Genomic DNA, 20,531 nt, shown 5'->3' with positions numbered 1-20,531 from the left:
CCCTATAGATTCTGCACAGTCTCTCTGAGAATACCAATGGCAATTTTTCACAGAGATGTAACAAGTAGTTTTAAAATTTGTATGGAAATATAAAAGACTCCAAATAGCTAAAAATAATCTGATAAAGAAGAAAAAAGCTGGAGTTATCACACTCCTTGACTTCCAACCATGCTAAAAAATGATAGTAATCAAAACAGTATGGTACTGGCCCCAAAACAAACTCAGATCAGTGAAACAGAATAGAGAGCTCAAAAATAAACCCATGCACTTATGGTCAGTTAATCTAAGACAAAGGAGTCAAAAATATATAAGGGACAAAAGACAGTCTCTTCAATAAGTGGTGCAGGGAAAACTGGGCAGTTGCATGTAAAACAATAAAATTAGAACATTTTCTCACACCATATAAAAATGAACTAAAAATGGATTAAAGACACAAATGTAAGACTAGAAACCATTAAACTCTGAGAAGAAAACATAGGCAGAATACTCTTTGACACAAATTGTAGCAACATTTTTTTTGGAATTTGTCTCCCAATGTAAAGGAAACAAAAGCAAAATTAAACAAATGGGACCTACTTAAATTTAAAAGTTTTTCACAGCAAAGGAAACCACTGAGAAAGTGAAAGGACAACCTACTGAATGAGAGAATATTTGCAAATGATGAGGGGTTAATATTCAAAATATATAAATAGCTCATACAATTCAATATCAAAAACAAACAAACCCAATTAAAAAATGGGCATTAGACATGAATAGACATTTTTCCAAAGAAGACATACAGATGACCAACAGCCTCATGAAAAGATGCTCAACATCACTAATTATCAGAGAATGAAACTCTAAGCCACAATGAGATATCACCTCACACCTGTCAGAATGGCTATCAATGAAAAGACCACAAATAACAAATGTTGGTGAGGATATGGAGGAAAGGGAACCCTGTACACTTTTGGTGGGAATGTAAACTGGTGCAGCCACTATGGAAAATAGTATAGAGGGTCCTTAAAAAACTAAAAATATAACTACCATATTATCCAGTCATTCCATTCTTGGATATATATTTGAAGAAAATGAAAACACTAATTTAAAAAGATATATGCAGCCTAATATTTATAGCAGCATTATCAAGAATTGTTACAATAACCAAGGTATGGAAGCAACCGAAGAGTTGACCAACAGATAGATGGATAAAGAAGATTTTGTATGTATGTATGGAATGTATGTTGGAATATTATTCAGCCATAAAAAACAAAATTTTGCCATTTGAAAAAACATGGGTGGACCTGGAGGGTATTATGCCTAGTGAAATAAGTCAGACAGAGAAAGACAAATAATCTGTTATTACTTATATGTGGAATCTAAAAAATAAAACAAACTAGTGAATATAACAAAAGAAATAGACTCACAGATATAGAGAACAAACTAGTGGTTACCAGTGGTGAGGGGGAAGTGGGAGGGGCAAGATAGGGGTAGTGGATGAAGAAGTACAAACTACTATGTATAAAATAAAGAAGCTAAAGAATATATTTTTCAGCACACAGAGTATAGCCATAATTTTATAATAACTTCAAATGAAGCATAATCTATAAAATATTCAATCACTATGCTATACACCTGAAATTAATGCAATATTGTAAATCAATTATACTTCAATAAAAAAGAGCAAGGGAAAAATACAAGAAGAAAATATGAGAGGTGAATTTATAGTACTGAGTTAAGAAAATCTATCTCAAAAAGATAAAAATTCTATAACTTTAAAAAAGTTGATAAAGTGAAAAAAAACACAATAAAAAATCAAACTTCTGTGAGGTAAGAGGCTTTAAACGTAACTTAGAGTGAATTATATACTTAAAGAAATATTTCCAATGTTTTACCAGATAAAGTTCATGATTTTTTCACCAATTGCTAAGTAAAAGAGTACAATAGAATAATGCTCTAAGACTAATAAATATAAATGGCTAATAAACAGAAGAAATGATGCTCAGTGGTACTAACAAAATAATGTGTATAAAATAGGCTACTATTTTGGTATCTCTCTCTAAAACATATAAAAGGAAATGCGCATTTTCATAAATCTGTATCTATAAATATAAAATGCCTTTGGAGGATGTACTGATAGGATCTATCTAAATTTAAAATGTCAATACCCCATGATCTCAGGAATGTACTTCCTACTTATAGCAATATCATAAGTGTGCAATCATTAATATATAGGAATTTTCATCACTGTGTTCTGCCAAAAGTGCAAAGACACATATTCTGGCAATCAGGGGATCTGATGGTGGACAAAGGCAAAGAGGATCCCCAGTAAGGTCATACATAAATAGACATCCCAGGATGACAGATGTGTATGACTGAAGGTCGTTTTTATTTTTAGGAGATTTATACTCTGGCAGAATTTTGAAATGAATTAGTGATAGAGGTATAGAAAAGTTGGTGAAGGAATAAAAAACAAAAATTAAGATAAATAATAAATTCAGGAAAAATAAGAAGGTACTTTAATAACAAGGGAAAGATAGCTCAGCTTTGGGTAATAGTTATATCTCTAAAATAAATTACGGCAATCCTATATATTTAGCTCTGGTTATATTGTCACATGACTACCCAGAGAGGATGGGTTGGTGGGGAAAGAAGTGTGTCCGTATCTTCATCTCTCTGTTAGTAACTTAATAACATCTAAAACTGAAAAGTCATGAAATGACACAAATGTGGTACCAAAAGATATGGATAGAAATAGGAAAATGAAAGGATGAATAAATGAATTAAAAAGTTATTGCCTTTAGGAAGTGGGAGTTGGTAAAGGGCAGGAAACTGTTGTTTTCCCTGAGGGTAACTTAAAACAGCATTTCATTTTTTTAAAACCACATACATAAATGACTTGAATAAACATAAAACTCAGTAACAAAAGTAGAAATAGATAAAAGCAATCACATATGTGTTGAGACCCCAATCTACCTTTGAGTCTGGAAGGGTCAGGAATTTGTAGCCAAATGCTAATTTGCATAGCATGCAGCTTGGTGGTCAATATGTTGAAAAAATAAATGATTGGATTGATGCTAAAACTTTAGCATCTTTATTTGAAACTAGCATTTTAAAAATTGCAATAAGTATCTCTAGAAAACATAATACCTTGCTAGAGACTGCCATGTTTGAAGACAAACTATCCTTCACCTCTACATAGTAGCTATGTTTTCTCTATAACACCTAGACATTTACCTGAATAGAATAGCATCATCTGTTAGGAATTTTGGCAAGTTAGAGTCCCGCAAAGCTCTTATCAACACCACATCTTCACTGAGGTCTGGGTTCTCTCTTTTTAAAGACCTAAATTTAAAGGAATAATTCAGATGATGTTGCAAGTACATAATGTTGAACATGGTTTTTTTAAATCTCTGGGCTGGGGATTCTGCTTGCAGAAAGCTGTGGAGGGCACCCCACTGCCGATTCCTACTGGAAGGATGGGACCATTTTCCCTGGCATGCCCAGCGTCCATCTCCAAAACAGCACATGGACAAGTCAGGCACAGGCTGCTTTGCCTTGAGGAGAATGATAAGGACATTTTCTCAAGGACCTCCTATCAATCCAGACTTTATCCAACCTGAATTTATAGTTCTCTGAATACATTATGATGGTTCAGATCCCTGTCACTTTCTTTTCTCTTATACCAGAATGTTTTTTGCTGGCTCTCATTTTTCCTTCAAAACCCAGCTCAATCATTCTCCTCTTCTAGAAAGTTCCCTCCCCACCCCCCCGACCAGTGAACCCCAGGGTACAGCACCCTTGCCCTCACACACTAACTAGTCTAATCTAGATGACTGCTCATTTGTCTGTCTTGCCCCTGGGTTGCAGTCGTGTTCTCTGAGTACAAGTATGTCTGAACTCCTCAGTATCCTTCTTCCTTCAATGGCAGTCCTGTAGAGAGTAGAAATATTGTATTTGAGAGGTTGAAAGAATGAACAGAGGGTGGAAAGGCAGGGTGATTTGTGCAGAAGCCAGGGGTATGGAAGCCAGGCAGAAGGGGCCCTCTGTGAATAGAATCTAAGCCAGAGAGTCATTGCCTGATAGGAAGGAGCAGACGAAAGACAGATTCTCTCAGCGACTCTGGACAAGTTGGGGGGTCCAGAGGTAGGTGTGTCAAGAGGTTATAAAGAGAGAAGCTAAGGCCTTAAGAGAAAAGGCTCTCGCTCTACTAGCTTTCCAGATGGTGCTAGGGGTAAAGAATCCACCTGCCAATGCAGGAGATGTAAGAGAGGTGGGTTCGATGCCTGGGTTGGGAAGACCCACTGGAGAAGGAAATGGCAACCCGCTCCAGTATTCTTGCCTGGAGAATCCCATGGACACAGAAGCCTGGCAGGCTACAGTCCATAGGGTCACAGAGTTTGACATGACTGAAAGTGACTTAGCATGCGTGCATGCCACTATAAACTAGAAAGAAGCTCAGCATTGGACCAGGCTGTAATGACAGAGGAGGGGTCCAGGACATAATCGTGTACTGAAGATAAAAATGAAGTTTCTCTGAATGCTTTAGGCTTTGTCAGTTGATGGGGATGACTTAATTGTGTATGTGCATAACAAACTGAATGCCTTTTAAGTCTCATCAGTTGGCTCAGATAGTAAAGAATCTGCCTGTAATGCAGGAGACCTGGGTTTGATCCCTGCGTTGGGGAGATCCCCTGGAGAAGAGAATGGCAACCCACTCCAGTATTCTGTCCTGGAGAATCCCATGGACAGAGAAGCCTGGTAGGCTACTGTCCATGGGGTCACAAAGAGTTGGACATGACTGAGTGACCTTCACTTTCACTTTCACATCCTGGTTCACGGTGGTTAAGCCTTTAATATGCTGAAACCCATTATATTGGATGCATTCAGGTGAAAAAAAAGCTAGCCAAAGCTTAATGGCAGCTATGTTGGTTCTCACAGGGAAGAACTATTGTGGGATGAAGACAGATGCCCTCTTTCACTGTGGTAGGGGTGGTGTCAAGGTAAGAATGATGACAACAGTGGCAGCTAACATTTATTAATCATGTTGCTGGGAAAGACTGAAGACAAAAGAAGAGGACAACAGAGGATGATATGGTTAGACAGCATCACCGACTCAATGGACACGAACTTGAGCAAACTCCAGAAGATAGTGGAGAACTGGGAAGACTGGTGTGCTGCAGTCCATGGGGTCGCAAAGAGTTGAAGATGACAGCCACTGAACAACAACAACATGTTGCTTTAAGAGCCATCTGTGAATTACTCATGAAATGTGTGAGTAATGCATGGCACAGTTTGGAACTCAACTCTTGCCCACTTTGGTTTCTTACCCAGCCATGACCAGTACGGACTTAACAGCTCTCATGCCAAAGTCATAGTGATCCTGCTGAGAGAGCTGTTCACTGCAAAGCTTATACATCTGGGTCATTTTTCTTGCTAATATTTTACTGGATTCAAATCCTTCGGAATACAGAATTACCTAGAATGGAAAAATATAATGCAATGCCTGATTATACTGTACTGATAACACCACAGTAGCGTAATACCAATGCATTCAAAATCTAGTTAAGATATTAGATCTTTCCAAGTGGTTGTTGCTGTCCAGTCGCTCAGTTGTACCCAGTTCTTTGCAACCCCATGGACTGAAGCATGCCAGGCTTTCCTGTCCTTCACCATCTCCCAGAGCTTGCTCAAATTCATGTCCACTGAGTCAGTGATACCATCCAACCATCTGGTCCTCTGTCATCCCCTTCTCCTCCTGCCTTCAGTCTTTCCCAACATCAGGGTCTTTTCCAATGAGTCAGTCCTTCACATCAGGTGGCCAAAGTATTGGAGCTTCAGCTTCAGCATCAGTCCTTCCAATGAACATTCAGGATTTATTTCCTTTAGGACTGACTGGTTTGATCGTGCAGTCCATGGGACTCTCAAGATTCTTCTCCAGCACAATTCAAAAACATCAATTCTTTGGCACTCAGACTTCTTTATGGTCCAACTCTCACATCTGTATGTGACTACGGAAAAACCATAGCTTTGACTATATGGACATTTGTTGGCAAAGTAATGTCTCTACTTTTTAATATGCTGTCTAGGTTTGTCATAGCTTTTCTTCCAAGGAGCCAGTGTCTTTTAATTTCATGACTGCAGTCACCATACACAGTGATTCTGGAGCCCAAGAAAATAAAGTCTGTCACTGTTTCCATTGTTTCCCCATCTATTTGCCATGAAGTGATGGGACTGGATGCCATGATCTTAGTTTTCTGAATGTTGAGTTTTAAGCCAGTTTTTTTCACTCTCCTCTTTCACTTTCATCAAGAGGCTCTTTAGTTCTTTTTTACTTTCTGCTGTAAGAGTGGTGTGGGATATCACATAGGGATGTCTGAGAATTGATTCTGCTCTCTTTCTATAGATGAAGATGTGGTCTTGTTATGTTTGGTTTGAGGAGCTGCAGAGCCCAGTGTGAAACATTCACATCATAAAGGCTGGATGGTGTTGTGAACCTGAGTATAAAAGCAAGATTGGACTTCCCTGATCTGACAGAGTCAGTGATGCCCTCCCTTTAGGCTCCCTGAGAGTCAAGGAAAGCTATACAAAAATGTGCAGCCTCTTTCCTGCCCTAGGAGGCCACCATGCCTCTGACAAGTTTCTGCGCTCTTGGTTATATAAACCAATGATGATCATGGAGGGGGATGTGGACCCTTCTTTCAATGCATAATCTACTCGAGTCACTGCAGTTGGCCTCAGAATGAGATCTGAGATGATGCTGAGATTGCATGCTGGTGTCTCTTTTTCTCTATCACGACCTATTAGCACAGTGCTCTGGGCACTGAAGGTGACTAAAAATACTTACTGACAACAGACCCTGATTAATTTGATCTGTAACAGCAATAGGAATAGCATTCAGAAGACTGGAGTTTTAAATTTCTCCAATTGATTACTGAGTAATTTAACAATAGAACAAAACAGGAGATGTGAATACGATGTTGGACTGAGTTTCAAGTCTGGTTTTCCTCCTATCAGCCTTGGACAATAAGCAAGTCATTTACCCTCAGAGGGTCTACAGTGAAGACGCCACCTGTCTTAGCTGCCCAGCACCCCATCTTACCCACAGGAGTGCTGCAGGACTCATGAGATGCTGTAGGCATTATATTAATACTATTAAAAGTTGTAATTTTTCTAATGATAGGATTGGGCATGGTCTATTATTAGGCAGTTATTTTTACTTCATTTAGAGGAATACTTTAAATTAGCTGTTGTCAGAAATTTACTAGCCATGGGAGTAACATGTGCTTTGAGAAACTCCATTCTAAAAGAGGCGGTGTCTCTTGTGAACTGTAGCGTTGAGCATGAAGGGCCTTCCAGAGTCTTGAAAACATCTATATCTTGGTCTTGGTGATCACACAGGTGAATATGTATGTAAGGATTCACTCAGTTGTACCCTTATGATCTGTGCGCTTTACAGTATGTAAATTATACCTCAGTAAAAAGTGTCAAGAAAAATACATATAAGATTTAAATACACTTGTTATTAGTTAGTATGAAGAAACAAACAAAAGAAAAACAGTTTAAATAGAAAGGTTCCTAGATAGAGAAGAAACAAATACAAACATAAATAATTAACTTATTAATAATGGCTTTTTTTTTTACTATATTGATACAAATTAGAAACAAATCACTGTCTTTCATCATTAGTGATTGGTTTTGTTTCTACTCAACATCCCTTGACTCTAATTAAAAAAATAATGCAGCAAGAAAAGCGAGAATAATATAGTCTTTTTAGGATAATCTAGACATTTTAATTCCTAGAGACAAACTGATAAATTCCAATGAAATGGTTAATTAAGTTCATTTATTTATTCCAGTTTTCAGGGCTTACAATATTCCAGATGGCAAACTGGACTTTGGGGATATAGCAGTTACACACACACACACAACATTCTAAGTGGTAACAATCATATCTACACACTTAAGAGGAAACATTACTGTATAACCTTGGCCAGAGTACATTCATAATGGAAACTTTCTACCATGATAGGAATAAAATATTAAATAAAAGAAACAAGCTTAAAGTTTTGCTGCTTTATAATGTGAAACTCACCTCTGCAATCAAGGCATAATTTGGAACCATCATTGCAAAGGGTCTAAACAGGGCTTTCAAATTATCTGGCAACTCAGTTCTGCCTGCATATCCAGGATTCATTGTGATGAAGGCTGCACAAGTCATAACCAACTTTATTTCTCGTCCCTCAAACATGAATCTAGAGAGCTGTTGAAAAGAAAGAGAAGCTATAAGTTAACGCTTCTCCAGATATTTGTAAATTCTTCCCCATAATTACTACTCGAGTATAAAACTTGTGTGATGTGCATTCAAGCAAAAACTACTGAATCCTATTGTTGGGAATGTTTTTCTCCTGATTCTGTCCTACTCACTCGTCCTTTCTTCTGGGCTAAGTATTTCCTACTGTCTGCCTCCTTGCCCCTGCCTTGCCCCAGGTGTTTTCTTCTTCTTGGCCCAGTCATAATAAAATAAATAATAAACTAAAATAAAATAATTTAAAAAATTAAACAACTCACAAGGTTGTTCTGGTTTGTACCGGCTGAATACCTGCCTGCCCTTTGGTGCCCTTATGACCATAATTTTGCAAGGTCAACACAATAGAGTGGTGGGGGGCTTGGTCCTACCCTTCACTGCCATCACCTTCCCAGTACAAAATCCTTCTCCAGGAACATGCTCAAAGGGGCTAAAACAAATTTTAAATACTGAAGCCACCCTAATAACTTCATCTGTCCCTACATTCCTTGGCTTTTCTAGTCCAGTGACTTCTGGAGAGTCAAGGCCCCTTTGGGTCCCCCAGGAAACCTCTCCCATTTTTTTTTTTTTTACCAGCAACAGGCTGAGACTAGGGGCCATGAGGAAGGCAGTGGAGCTCAGAAGAGGCAGAATTAGAGAAACAGAGCAGAGAAGTCAGTGTCAAAGGCAAGAACAAGAAAAATAAGAGGAAAATAAGAGGTGGAGGACAGAAGAACAAGGGAGTACAAGCATGCATATGTGTGTGTTGGAGGAGCAAAGAATAAGAGGGTTCCATGAGGGCACAGACTGAGTCTCACCAACTCTATATCCCTAGGTCCCAGCACCGTGTCCGCCATACAGCTGTTTGTTGCTTGGATGAACAGTTAATTCACCCAACTCAGCCCTACTGCTGTTGTACTCACTGATGACACTGGAAATATGGACTAGAGAGGTTGAAGTTTGCACTGTCCTTCCTAAAATGCAACATGATGTAAGTTCATTATGAACTTCTCGTTCTTCAGTTGCTAAATTGCGACCCCATGGACTGTAGCCCATCAGGCTCTTCTGTCCATGATATTTTCTAGGCAAGAATACTACAGACTTAAGAAACATGATATCTATGGCCAGTCCCTTACCTTTGCAGCTTTGGCATTCCTGATGGTAATGAGTTGCTGAGCAATGACAGATAAAACTTCTATGTCAATCCGATTAAATTCATCAAAGCAGCACCAGGCTCCTGACTGTGCCAGACCACTGAAGAAGCGCCCCATCATCTGAAATCAAAAGAATGCCACACAGCTCTGTACTGCAGAGTTGAACTCCTCCCAAAGTTAAATTCTGAGCTGAGGTATTAAATAGACAAGAGTTGGTATCTTCAAACAAGCAATAGGTTTGTGTGACTCCTGGGCCATGGCAGAAGTTAACACCTTTTTCTTGGAGGAAATATCTTTTTGCCGCTTCCTGAATGATTTGAAACTTATTTTTATTTTTAAATAAAATGACAATCTGACCTACTTTTTCATAATCCTCTTTCACCTATGTAAATACAGGTTCTCAAAGAAACTGACACATAGAATAGACACACTTAATTACTTAAGAAAACCTTGAAAACTTTGCTGATGGAAACTTTCATCATCTTTACCAGGTACTACACATGGCAGGCAACATGTAGGAATAACTGAGCAGAAGCACAGTCACTTGAGCATGCTAAGTTGCTTCAGTCGTGTTTGACTCTTTGCGACCCTATGGACTGTAGCCCACCAGGCTCCTCTGTCCATGGGATTCTCCAGGCAAGGATACTGGAGTGGATTGCTGTGGAAGATCCTTCTCCAGGGGATCTTCCTGATCCAGGGATCAAACCCACATCTCTTACATCTTCTGTGTTGATAGGCAGCTTCTTTACTACTAGTGCCTTGTGGGAAACCCATACACAGGGTAATGTGCTGCTGCTGCTAAGTCGCTTCAGTCGTGTCCGACTCTGTGCGACCCCATAGAAGGCAGCCCACCAGGTTTCGCCGTCCCTGGGATTCTCCGGGCAAGAACACTGGAGTAGGTTGCCATTTCCTTCTCCAATGCATGAAAGTGAAAAGTTAAAGTGAAGTCGCTCAGTAGTTTCTGACTCTTTGTGACCCCATGGACTGCAGCCTACCAGGCTCCTCCGTCCATGGGATTTTCCAGGCAAGAGTACTGGAGTAGGGTGCCATTGCCTTCTCCGACAGGGTAATGTAATGGTGGTTAATTTCTTCTACAGCAGAATCCTGGTGGTTCAGAAGAATGAATACATACCTGTGGCTATCTACAGAGGAAAGTTCCTTTAGATACTTGAATTTTGGGTTAAGCATTAGTACAAATATTGCACCATACCATATCTCTATTTCTTTAAAAATAGAGCTAATGGTGTCTTGTTTCAAGGTGGTCAATTGAGCACATAAGGATAGCATCCCTTTCTCTGAAATGACCACGTATGAAAGACAGAACTCTTTCCGTTTCTGTGTCTGCATCTGTACCTGCACCGACCTGATAAAAACATAATGGAAAGGAAAACCAGCAGCAGAAAGCAAGTTGTGAAAAAATATCCTGGAAGATGGAAAGTTCATAAATACCGATTACTCAGCTGAGAAGGGCAGAATTCAGCCCAAGTCAGAAGGAACGAAGAACTACCCTTCAGGAAGGTCTCCAAGAAACTCTGAACCCATCAGCAATACAGGCAAGGAAAGCAGGCAAGGTCCCAGGGTAATCCTCGGAAATTAGTCAAAGGTGAGTACTTGCAGTGATCAGGTTTGTGGGCCCTTCCTTTTCTCTGTGCTTCTCTCTCCTCATTCCAAGTAAACAGAGCTCTTGAGGCTGGCATTGCTGAATTTTCCCTCCAGCATAATACCCAAGGACTGCCTTGTTGAGAAATGGGGAGATCTGTCTTTGGGAGATATTAGGAGATACTGGGAGAAGACATTAGGCTTGGGAGATAACGAAAGCAGAGAAAAGAAAAGACAGATAACTTCAGACCTCCACATTACTCAATTGAGAGTCAAAAGGACAGACAGCACCATCCATGAGTGAAACCCACTGAATTCTACTACTGTAGAAAAAAATCCTTATTATTTTGGTATTTATAAAAGGTTTCTGGCTTCCTGGCTGCCCATGCCCACACACTCTAAGGGGAAGCCTGCCAGCCAAATATCTTACACTCTCACAGAGATCACAGGAGCTCTTTCATTGAAAGCAGGGGTGAAACAAGTTATTCTAAATGATCAACTTGGTCCCCCATCCATGCTTATGAACTAAGAAGTAAAGATCAACAGACATTTAAGGAAAATCAACATCAAGAAAGAGAGAAGAAAAACAAAACAAGCAACTCTGAAGAAAAGGGAGGTAATTTGGGGGACAAAAGAAAAAATTTAAAAATTCAAATGGAATCCTCAGAGAGATTTTAGAGGAAATTGCATTACTACAGTATAAACACGATGCTCTAAAAAAGAGCCAGAGATAAGAAATACTCCTTGGAACTTAATTATAATACAGCCTAGATTACAAAAATGAAACAGATGGACTGAACAATGGAACAACTAAAGACCAAGCTGGCATTCTTTTTTGGCTGAGCAGCTTGTAGGATCTTAATTCCCTGACCAGGGGACAGAGGACAGAAAGCTCACAATGATGTTGGTCATCTAGTCACAACCTGCTTATGGAACAGCTTTCAAAGGTATACAAGGACCATGATGGCCAACAGGAGACAAAAAGAAGAAAACGAAATGTGTCTCCATCGGAGTGATGTTATGCAGTCTGTACCACCTCTGTGGACCACCTGAAGTTACTACCTGCTAAAGTGAGCATCAGAAGTAGGACTCCAAGAAGGGGGAAAAGACATTTTTCAATAAAGGTGGGTTCCCACAGCTCTCTCTCTTCAGTTCAGTTCAGTTCAGCCACTCAGTCGTGTCCAGCTCTTTGCGACCCCATGAATCACAGCACTCCAGGCCTCACTGTCCATCACCAACTCCCGGAGTTCACTCATGTCCATCGAGTCGGTGATGCCATCCAGCCATCTCATTCTCTGTTGTCCCCTTCTCCTCCTGCCCCCAATCCCTCCCAGCATCAGAGTCTTTTCCAATGAGTCAACTTGTCACATGAGGTGGCCAAAGTATTGGAGTTTTAGCTTTAGCATCAGTCCTTCCAATGAACACCCAGGACTGATCTCCTTTAGAATCACTTAATTTTATTATTTTAAAAAGGGACTTAATTTTATTCCCTAGGCTGTTTTAGCATGACATACAGGTTCCCCTAGTTTCAGAACTCAATGCTAATATATTTGGGGCACACTGGAAGCTCTCTTTCCCTTCATGTATACTTCCAAAAAGTCCACAAAAGGACTAACGTCTAATGTCAGCAACTGCTTCGGTTGTCAGCTACTTCTGTGTGGGAACTGACAGCTGGTTTGTCCTTCTCTTGTTTCTGCTCCTGGAAGAGGCATCCACATCTACCTGCCCTATTGGGATGGATGAGGTGGAGGTGGCACAGTGTCTCCTTCACACTGAGAAGTCTTTCTCCTCCCCCATGTCTGACTGGGAAGTTGGGAAGTTGCCAGGAATGACCTTTGTCTTTTTCTGAAGGTCCTCTACTCCAGTGGTCCTCAACCATTTTGGCACAAAAGATGGATTTAGTAGAAGACAATTGTTCCAAAGACTGGGGCGGGGGGATGGTTTCAGGACAATTCAAACACGTTACATTTATTGTACACTTAATTTCTAATCTAATGCCATTGCTGGTCTGACAGGAGGTACCAGTCCATGGCCCAAAGGTTGAGGATCTCTGCTCCACACCCTTCAGGGGATATACAACTCTACAAATTAGACATTAACATGCTAAAACAGCAGTTTCTACAGTGTCATCTGAGGACCCCTGCAAGTCCCAGAGCTTCTTTTAGGGGGTCTGTGAGGTCAAAGGATTCATTATAATGCTAAAATGTTATTTGCCTTTTCAGTCTCATTCTCTCAGGAAAGAACAGAGTATGAAAAAGTTTCAGTTTTTTTCAGTATGTTGTTTCAGTTTCCACATCACAAATAACCTTTTAAGAATCTGCCACTTGTCAAGTTTTGGTATAGTTTCAAAGAAGAATATCAGCAATTATCTGAAGAAGCTATTAACCTATTCCTCTCTTTTAGTGTGTATATCTGTGTGAGACTAGATTTCTCTTCAAATACTTCAATCAAAATAACGTATCTCAAAAGATTTGATGCAGAAGCAGATATTCCCCCATATGGAATCTGGCCATATTCCATTATACCAAACAAGAGATTTTAAAGTATATAAAATGGTGTCACTCTTTTCACTAAATTTTTTGTTTTGAAAATGGTTATTTTTCTCAAAATATGTGTTTATGCTGCTGCTGCTAAGTCACTTCAGTCGTGTCCGACTCTGTGCAACCCCATAGATGGCAGCCCACCAGGCTCCCCTGTCCCTGGGATTCTCCAGGCAAGAACACTGCTAACATGTAATAATTGATTATGGTTATTTTAAAGCAGATAAATATTTAAGATGCATCAATTTTAATTTATAACATGTACAATATCAATAGGTATAACCCATACATATAAACAAAAACTCTTTGGAGGTCTCAATAATTTTTAAGAGTGCAAAAAGTTCCTGTGATCAAAAAGTTTGAGAACTACTCAATGAAAAAAATCTTTCCCTATATTTTCACCTCCTATGCATTTCATTTTTAATACACAACTTTGAATTGTTCATCTCCCTTTTAATATTAATTTATTTATTTGGCTATACTGGATCTTAGTTGCGGCATGTGGGGTCTAGTTCCCCGACCAGGAATTGAACCCAGGTCCCCTTGCATTGGGAGTATAGAATCTTAGCCCCTGGACCACCAGAGAAGTCCCTACTCTTCTCTTCCTGTAAGCTTATTCCTTGTTCCTAGATTTCCCTGCTATTCTGTATTATACCTCATTTTTACCACCATTTGACAAATCCTGGCCTTGATTCCTACCTGGCCCACCCAGATTGCTTGTGTTGACTATTCTCCCTTGCTCTATTTATTCCACTTTAATCATTCCTGGCCCCACTAGTTTTCCCCAGTTTGCCATCACCCCTTTTTCTCCTTCTTTTGCTGTGTCACACTGCAGAGAAAGCCACATGAAGCACTTAATGTTAGCATTCATATGCCAAGACTGTACCTTGTAGTCCAAACCATCAGAGCAGTTAAAGACCACACACTGGATGGCAAGGGCTTTTGCGAGGTCTTTGGTGGTCTCCGTTTTCCCAGTTCCAGCAGGACCGGCTGGTGCACCTCCCAAGTCCAACTGCAAAGCCCCCATGAGGCAAAGGTAGCAGCGATCCTGAAGAAATGGATAAATTGCCATTATTGAAGGGAACCGGCACTGGCCACAAATTTGTAAGTACTTTCTATAGCAGGAGGGTTGTTATTTATTTTTTTAAATATATTTTTAAGTGGAGGATAATTGCTTTACAATGTCATGTTGGTTTCTGCTGTACAACAATGTGAATTAGTCATAACTATATATATATCTCTCCTCCTTCTTGAGCCTCCCTCTCACTCGCCTCCTCATCCCACCCCTCACCACCTAGATCATCACAGAGCAACAAGTTGAGTTCCCTGTGCTATACAGCAGTTTCCCACTAGCTATCTGCTTTACACACAGTAAAATGTATGTCAATGCTACTTTCTCAATTCATCCCACCCTTTCTTCTCGCCCTGTGTCCACAAGTCCATTCTCTACATCTGCTTCTCTATTCCTGCCCTGCAAGTAGGTTCATCGGTACCATTTTCTTCTAGATGCTATTTATGTTCATTAATATATAATATTTGCTTTTCTCTTTCTGACTTACTTCACTCATGAAAGGTTCTACAGCAACTGAAATATACTAAAAAATTCAGGCACATGATCAAATAAAGTAAATAAATCTCTGCTATACGAAGATATATTCACAGCAAAGTCTTTCAAGATTTAATCTTAGAAATGTTTCAGAACTATTACGATGGGGAAAAAAAAAGCAGTCATGAACCTAATGGTCAGTAACTTACTGTGAGAGGAGTAATAACTAATCTTGGGCATGCACCTAAATACTCATAGCCATAGGTGTACTGAGAGAGCGCCATCCTTGCCACACAATTGTCCAGGTCTACATCCCAGTAATAGCGCAGCTGTCTCTGCCAGTCAAAGGAGTCAACTACCTCCACCTACATAAGTGATGACAACGATACACTTGGTAGCTGCATTAATTTTAGAAAGAAACATATGATTTTATTTGAATGAAACAGTTACCTTGGCTTGAACAAGTTCAGTGACTATATCCCTTGCATGTACATCAACAGTAATTAAGGCAGTTATGATGTTTCTGTGTAATTTAGGAAGAGTGCCTCGGACTATTGCAGCCAGGGCATTTAATCTCTACAAATGAAAAAAAAAATGTGATCATTAATTTTCAAAAATCAGTTTACATGTACATCTTTTTACTATTAGGTTTGGAATAGATATTTACCAGAATTATCTATAAAACTCAGTATCTATAAAATTAGATAGTTTTAGGACTTCCCTGAAGGTCCAGTGTTTAACATTCTGTGATTCCAATGCAAGGGGCGCAGGTTCAATCCCTGGTTGGGAAACTAAGATCCCATATGCCATGTGGCACGGCCAAGAAAATATAACATAAAATAAAGATGAAAACTTTATTAATATTTTTAAAATTAGAAAGTTTTGACAACTACCTATTCCAAATTTCATAAAAATCTGTAATTCTGTGACCAAATACGACAACAGTTTAACTTATTTAATTCCAATAAGACTTCTGTGAAGTACATACTAGATTTACCCCCATTTCACATGAGAGGAAACTGAAGGTCAGAGAGGGTAATTAAACTGGTGGCAGTCACAGTCAATAAAGTGGCAAAAATGAGACTTAGGTAGACATTTGCCTTGAGGAAAGCTCTTAACCATCCTGTGATGATGTCTCCAGAGAAGACTGTTCTCCTCAAAAATTAAATGTGATTAAGGTAGTGCTTCTCATTTATAGGGTTAGGCTCTTTATTTTTGGATATTCAGAAAACTCAGGCATTTTAACCAAGCCAATGGCTGCTTAACCAAAAGCATTAGGTTAAGTCGTTAAATCTTTTTCAAAGAAGGGCAGTGACTCTGAAAACCTTGACTGGCTGAATTTTCACTCAGGCTGATCCTGATCAAGGGTCACCTCTGTAAAGAGATCAGTGGGACTTTCCTTAGTGAGTCTTTTCTCTGGAGCTCTCTGAGGTGAAATTCTATTGAGAACCTTATGAGAGAGTTTTATTTCAAGAAAGCTGTTTCCTCCTTTTTCTGTTTTAAGTTTGATTTTCTAAAAAAATTATTTTGGCCATGCCATGCAGAATGCAGGATCTCAGTTCCCCAACTAGGAATCAAAGCCGTGCCCCCTGCGGTGCAAGAGCAGAGTCCTAATCACCGGACCACCAGAAAATTCCCCTAAGGGTGAGTCTTTAAAAATGCAACATTGCTTGGAAGTAGAATTGAATGTGGAGTTGAAGATCTGGTCCAGCTGTAAGCTGCATTTTCTAAGGATAGCTCAAAAATTTGTGTAGAATGGTATTTAATTCATTCAATCTTATGGCTTTATTGATCATTGCCTGAGGGTTCTATAAAATAGTAGAAAAGCATGTGTTGGGCTTAAGAACAGAAATGGCACAAATCCTGTGGTTTTCCTGGATCATATCAACTTCTGGGAGAGACATCAGGATCCAGTATACCATTTCTCCTTAAAGGTGGCAAACCCTGATAATCCTGACATTTTCCTTTTGAATTGCTTTTTTTCCTTCTATTTTTAAAAGTATTCATATAAATATGGCAATGCAGGAGACCTGGGTTTGATCCCTGGGTTGGGAAGATCGCCTGGAGTAGGGCATGGCAATCCACTCCGGTATTCTTGCCTGGAGAATCCCCACGGACAGAGGAGCCTGGCGAGCTGCAGTCCATGGGTTCACAAGGAGTCAGACACGACTAAGCGACTGACCACACACATAAATACTATGTAAACATCAAGGGAGTATTGCTGAGAAAACTTGAACAGGGATAGTTTTTGTGAGCACCCCAAATCTTTGGACGTCATCTCAGAGTCTTACATTTATTTAACAGTTAAAAACCATTCAATTTTATTAATTAATATATATTTATTTCATACATAGTCGAAATAGAGCATTTTACAATTCATTCTGTGATCCTTGATTAAAATACAGATTACAGGCTTTCAGAAACATTTTTATGTGACATAATGACGTAATGACACTTCATGATTTCTATGATTTACAAAACGGAGGCTAATCATTTAGTTAAGTAATGTTTATGACTTCTCTCGTCGATATTAGAAAGATGGAGCAAGATTTTAGTAACCTGTCACTGTTTTACCCTTACAAGAAGAACCTTACAATTTTCCAAGTAATGAATTTGTATCAACCACGCCCATAAGAGCCACTGGGACCATCTTGCCCAGACATACGTCTGATATTGACCTGCCCGTAATCTCACCTCAAAGTTCACTTTTTCAAAATCTTCCAGGGCCTCTAAGTGACTCCCCTCTTCTTTTTCCAAACACTCCGTCAAATCGCGGCACCACATGATTTGAGAAACGGTCAGGATCACCTGCAGGGAAACACCCTCCTTCAGTGTGGGCTTCCTCTCAGCCGAGTAAGGTGCAGAGGCGGAGATTTAAAGGAGCCTAAGTTACCTGAGAAGGGTGGCCTGAGACCACCCACACTGTTCTCTGTTTCCCCAGATAGTCCGCGATGGCGGCTTTGCACAGGCGGCGCAGGGACGTGAACATGGCTTCCTCCACTTTGCCCAGCCACTCCTCCACGTTGCCTCGGGCCTTTAGGCCTTTCCCCAGGCTCACCTGGGAGGTAATCAGAGAGGTGATAACATCCTCCATACACCCCTAACAGAATCCTGAGCTCAGTAAACACGGCAGCGTGGCCACAGACACTGAAACTTTCTATTGATATTCCACTCTCACTTTACCCACTTCTACTAAAAAAAAAAAAAAAAAATTGTTTGGCTATGCCTCATGCAGAATTTTTAGTTGTGGCACGTGGGATCTAGTTTCCTGACCAGGGATCAAACTCAGGCCCTCTGCATTGGGAGCATGGAGTCTTAGCTAAGGAACCTCTAGGGAAGTACCTATCTGCCTCTACTTAGTGCGTTATTTCACAGCTTCCCTTTGGGGTCAACTCTCGGGAAGAGGAGCCGTGTGTGTGTATATGACTCAGTTGTGTGGAAAGAGGAGCCGTGTGTGTGTGTATGTGTGTATCACTCAGTTGTGTCCAACTCTTTGCTAAGTTGTATCCTACCCCCCATCTTTGCAATTCTCCAGGTAAGAATACTGGAGTGGCTTGCCATGTCCTCCTCCAGGGGATCTTCCTGACCCAGGGATGGAATATGGTCTCCTGCACTGCAGGCAGATTTTTTACTGTCTGATCTACCAGGAAAGCCCAAAGAGGAGTTTATGTGTGCTAAATGGATTCCTCCACTTTCTTTGCCTACCTGCTGCCATATGATTTTTGACTCCAACCATTCCTCTAAACCTGGTCAGGTTATTAAGGTGATCAGATAGGTGCGTGCTCAGTAGCGTCTGACTCTTTGGACACAAGTAGACTGCAGCCTGCCAGACTTCTCTGTCCATGGAATTTTCCAGGCAAGAATACTGGAGTGGGTTGCTATTTCCCACTCCAGGGTATCGTCCCAATCCAGGGATCAAACCATGTCTCCTGCATTGGCAGGCGGATTCTTTACTACTGAGCCACCTGGGAAGCCCCTAAGGTGACCAGTGTTCTCCCAATTGTTCACTCCAATTGACACTTTTCAGTCCTTTTCACATTTATTTCTTGGACTTTCAATGACCTGCTCCTGCTGCTGCTGTTAAGTCACTTCAGTTGTGTCCGACTCTGTGCGACCCCATAGATGGCAGCCCACCAGGCTCTGCTGTCCCTGGGATTCTCCAGGCAAGAACACTGGAGTGGGTTGCCATTTCCTTCTCCAATGTATGAAAGTGAAAAGTGAAAGTGAAGTTGCTCAGCTGTGTCCGACTCTTCATGACCCCATGGACTGCAACCTACCAGGCTCCTCCGTTTATGGGATTTTCCAGGCAAGAGTACTGGAGTGGGTTGACTGCCTTGCTTATCTGGGCTCCAGAATCTGCTCACTTCTTCTACCTTCGCTTTACATGTCCTGTCTTCCCTGAATCCTACACTAGGTCTTTCCTCTCTCTTGTACACTAGTGATGACCAGTCTTTTGCCAGAGAATCAATTTAGGTCAAGTAAAAAAAATTATTGAGGTATACTTGATTTACAATATTCTATAAGTTTCAGGAATACAACATAATGATTCATTTTTATAGATTCTACTTCATTTAAAGTTATTACTTTAATGGTTATACTGCCTTGTGCTGTACAGTATTTCCTTGTTGTTTACTTTATATATTGTATTAGTAGTGTGTACCTCTTAATCCCCTATCCCTACCCCTATAATACCCTACCCTCCTTGACTCTTCCCACTGGTAACTAATTTGTTTTCTATATCTGTGAATCCGTTTCTGTTTTGTTATATTTACTGCTATATTTACTAGTTTGTATTATTTTTTAGATCCCCTATTAGGGGAAAATATACAATATTTGTCTTTGTTTATTTCCCTTGGCATAAAACCCTGCAGGTCCACGTATATCATTGCAAATGGTAAAGTTTTATACTTTATTATGGATGAGTAATATTCCATTACTCTGAATGGCATTACTGATGCAATGGACATGAACTTGGGCAAACTCTAGAGATGGTGAGGAACTGGGAGGCCTGATGTGCTGCAGTCCATGGGGTCACAAAGAGTTGGGCTGGACTTGGCAACTGAACAACAACGATATATATATTTCATACACACACACACACATATATATTCACATCTTCATCTGTCCATCTATTGTTGGACACTTAGTTTGCATCTACGTCTTGGCTATTGTAAACAGTGCTGCTATGAACACTGGGGTGTCTGTATAGTACAAGTAAAATGCCTCCGGACTCTTACTGATCCCATAGATATACTACTGTGTTCTAACTGGACTAAAATCCTTGGCATTTCCCTGAATGACTTGTCTGTGGAATGCTCTCCCTTCCATGTCTCCTCTCCATCTTCCTTGGCTGCCTCTGTGTGTGTGTGTGTGTCTGTGTAGATTCTCCTCTGTGATGTCACTTGGTTCCCCATAGTCTGCTAGTG

General features: G+C 40.2%; 1 protein-coding gene across 1 annotated transcript in view; it reads right to left on the bottom strand.

The window, feature by feature from the left end:
* The window catches only part of DNAH6 (dynein axonemal heavy chain 6), a 301,941-nt gene that overhangs the window by 177,401 nt on the left and 104,009 nt on the right, over window positions 1-20,531 (bottom strand). The window contains exons 24-32 of the mRNA XM_055400589.2: window positions 17,999-18,163; window positions 17,800-17,913; window positions 15,556-15,681; window positions 15,315-15,470; window positions 14,446-14,607; window positions 9,403-9,540; window positions 8,075-8,242; window positions 5,310-5,458; window positions 3,217-3,324 (exon numbers count right to left, since the gene is read on the bottom strand). Coding sequence (XP_055256564.2) covers window positions 3,217-3,324; window positions 5,310-5,458; window positions 8,075-8,242; window positions 9,403-9,540; window positions 14,446-14,607; window positions 15,315-15,470; window positions 15,556-15,681; window positions 17,800-17,913; window positions 17,999-18,163 — 1,286 coding nt within the window. The remainder of the gene's footprint in view (window positions 1-3,216; window positions 3,325-5,309; window positions 5,459-8,074; window positions 8,243-9,402; window positions 9,541-14,445; window positions 14,608-15,314; window positions 15,471-15,555; window positions 15,682-17,799; window positions 17,914-17,998; window positions 18,164-20,531) is intronic.

Source organism: Moschus berezovskii, chromosome 11 (genome assembly GCF_049115385.1).
Source record: "Moschus berezovskii isolate FMDL1 chromosome 11, NW_MosBer_1.0, whole genome shotgun sequence".
Lineage (NCBI taxonomy): Eukaryota > Metazoa > Chordata > Mammalia > Artiodactyla > Moschidae > Moschus > Moschus berezovskii.
Note: the sequence above shows the minus strand (reverse complement) of the source record. Positions and strands in the feature narration are given on the sequence as shown.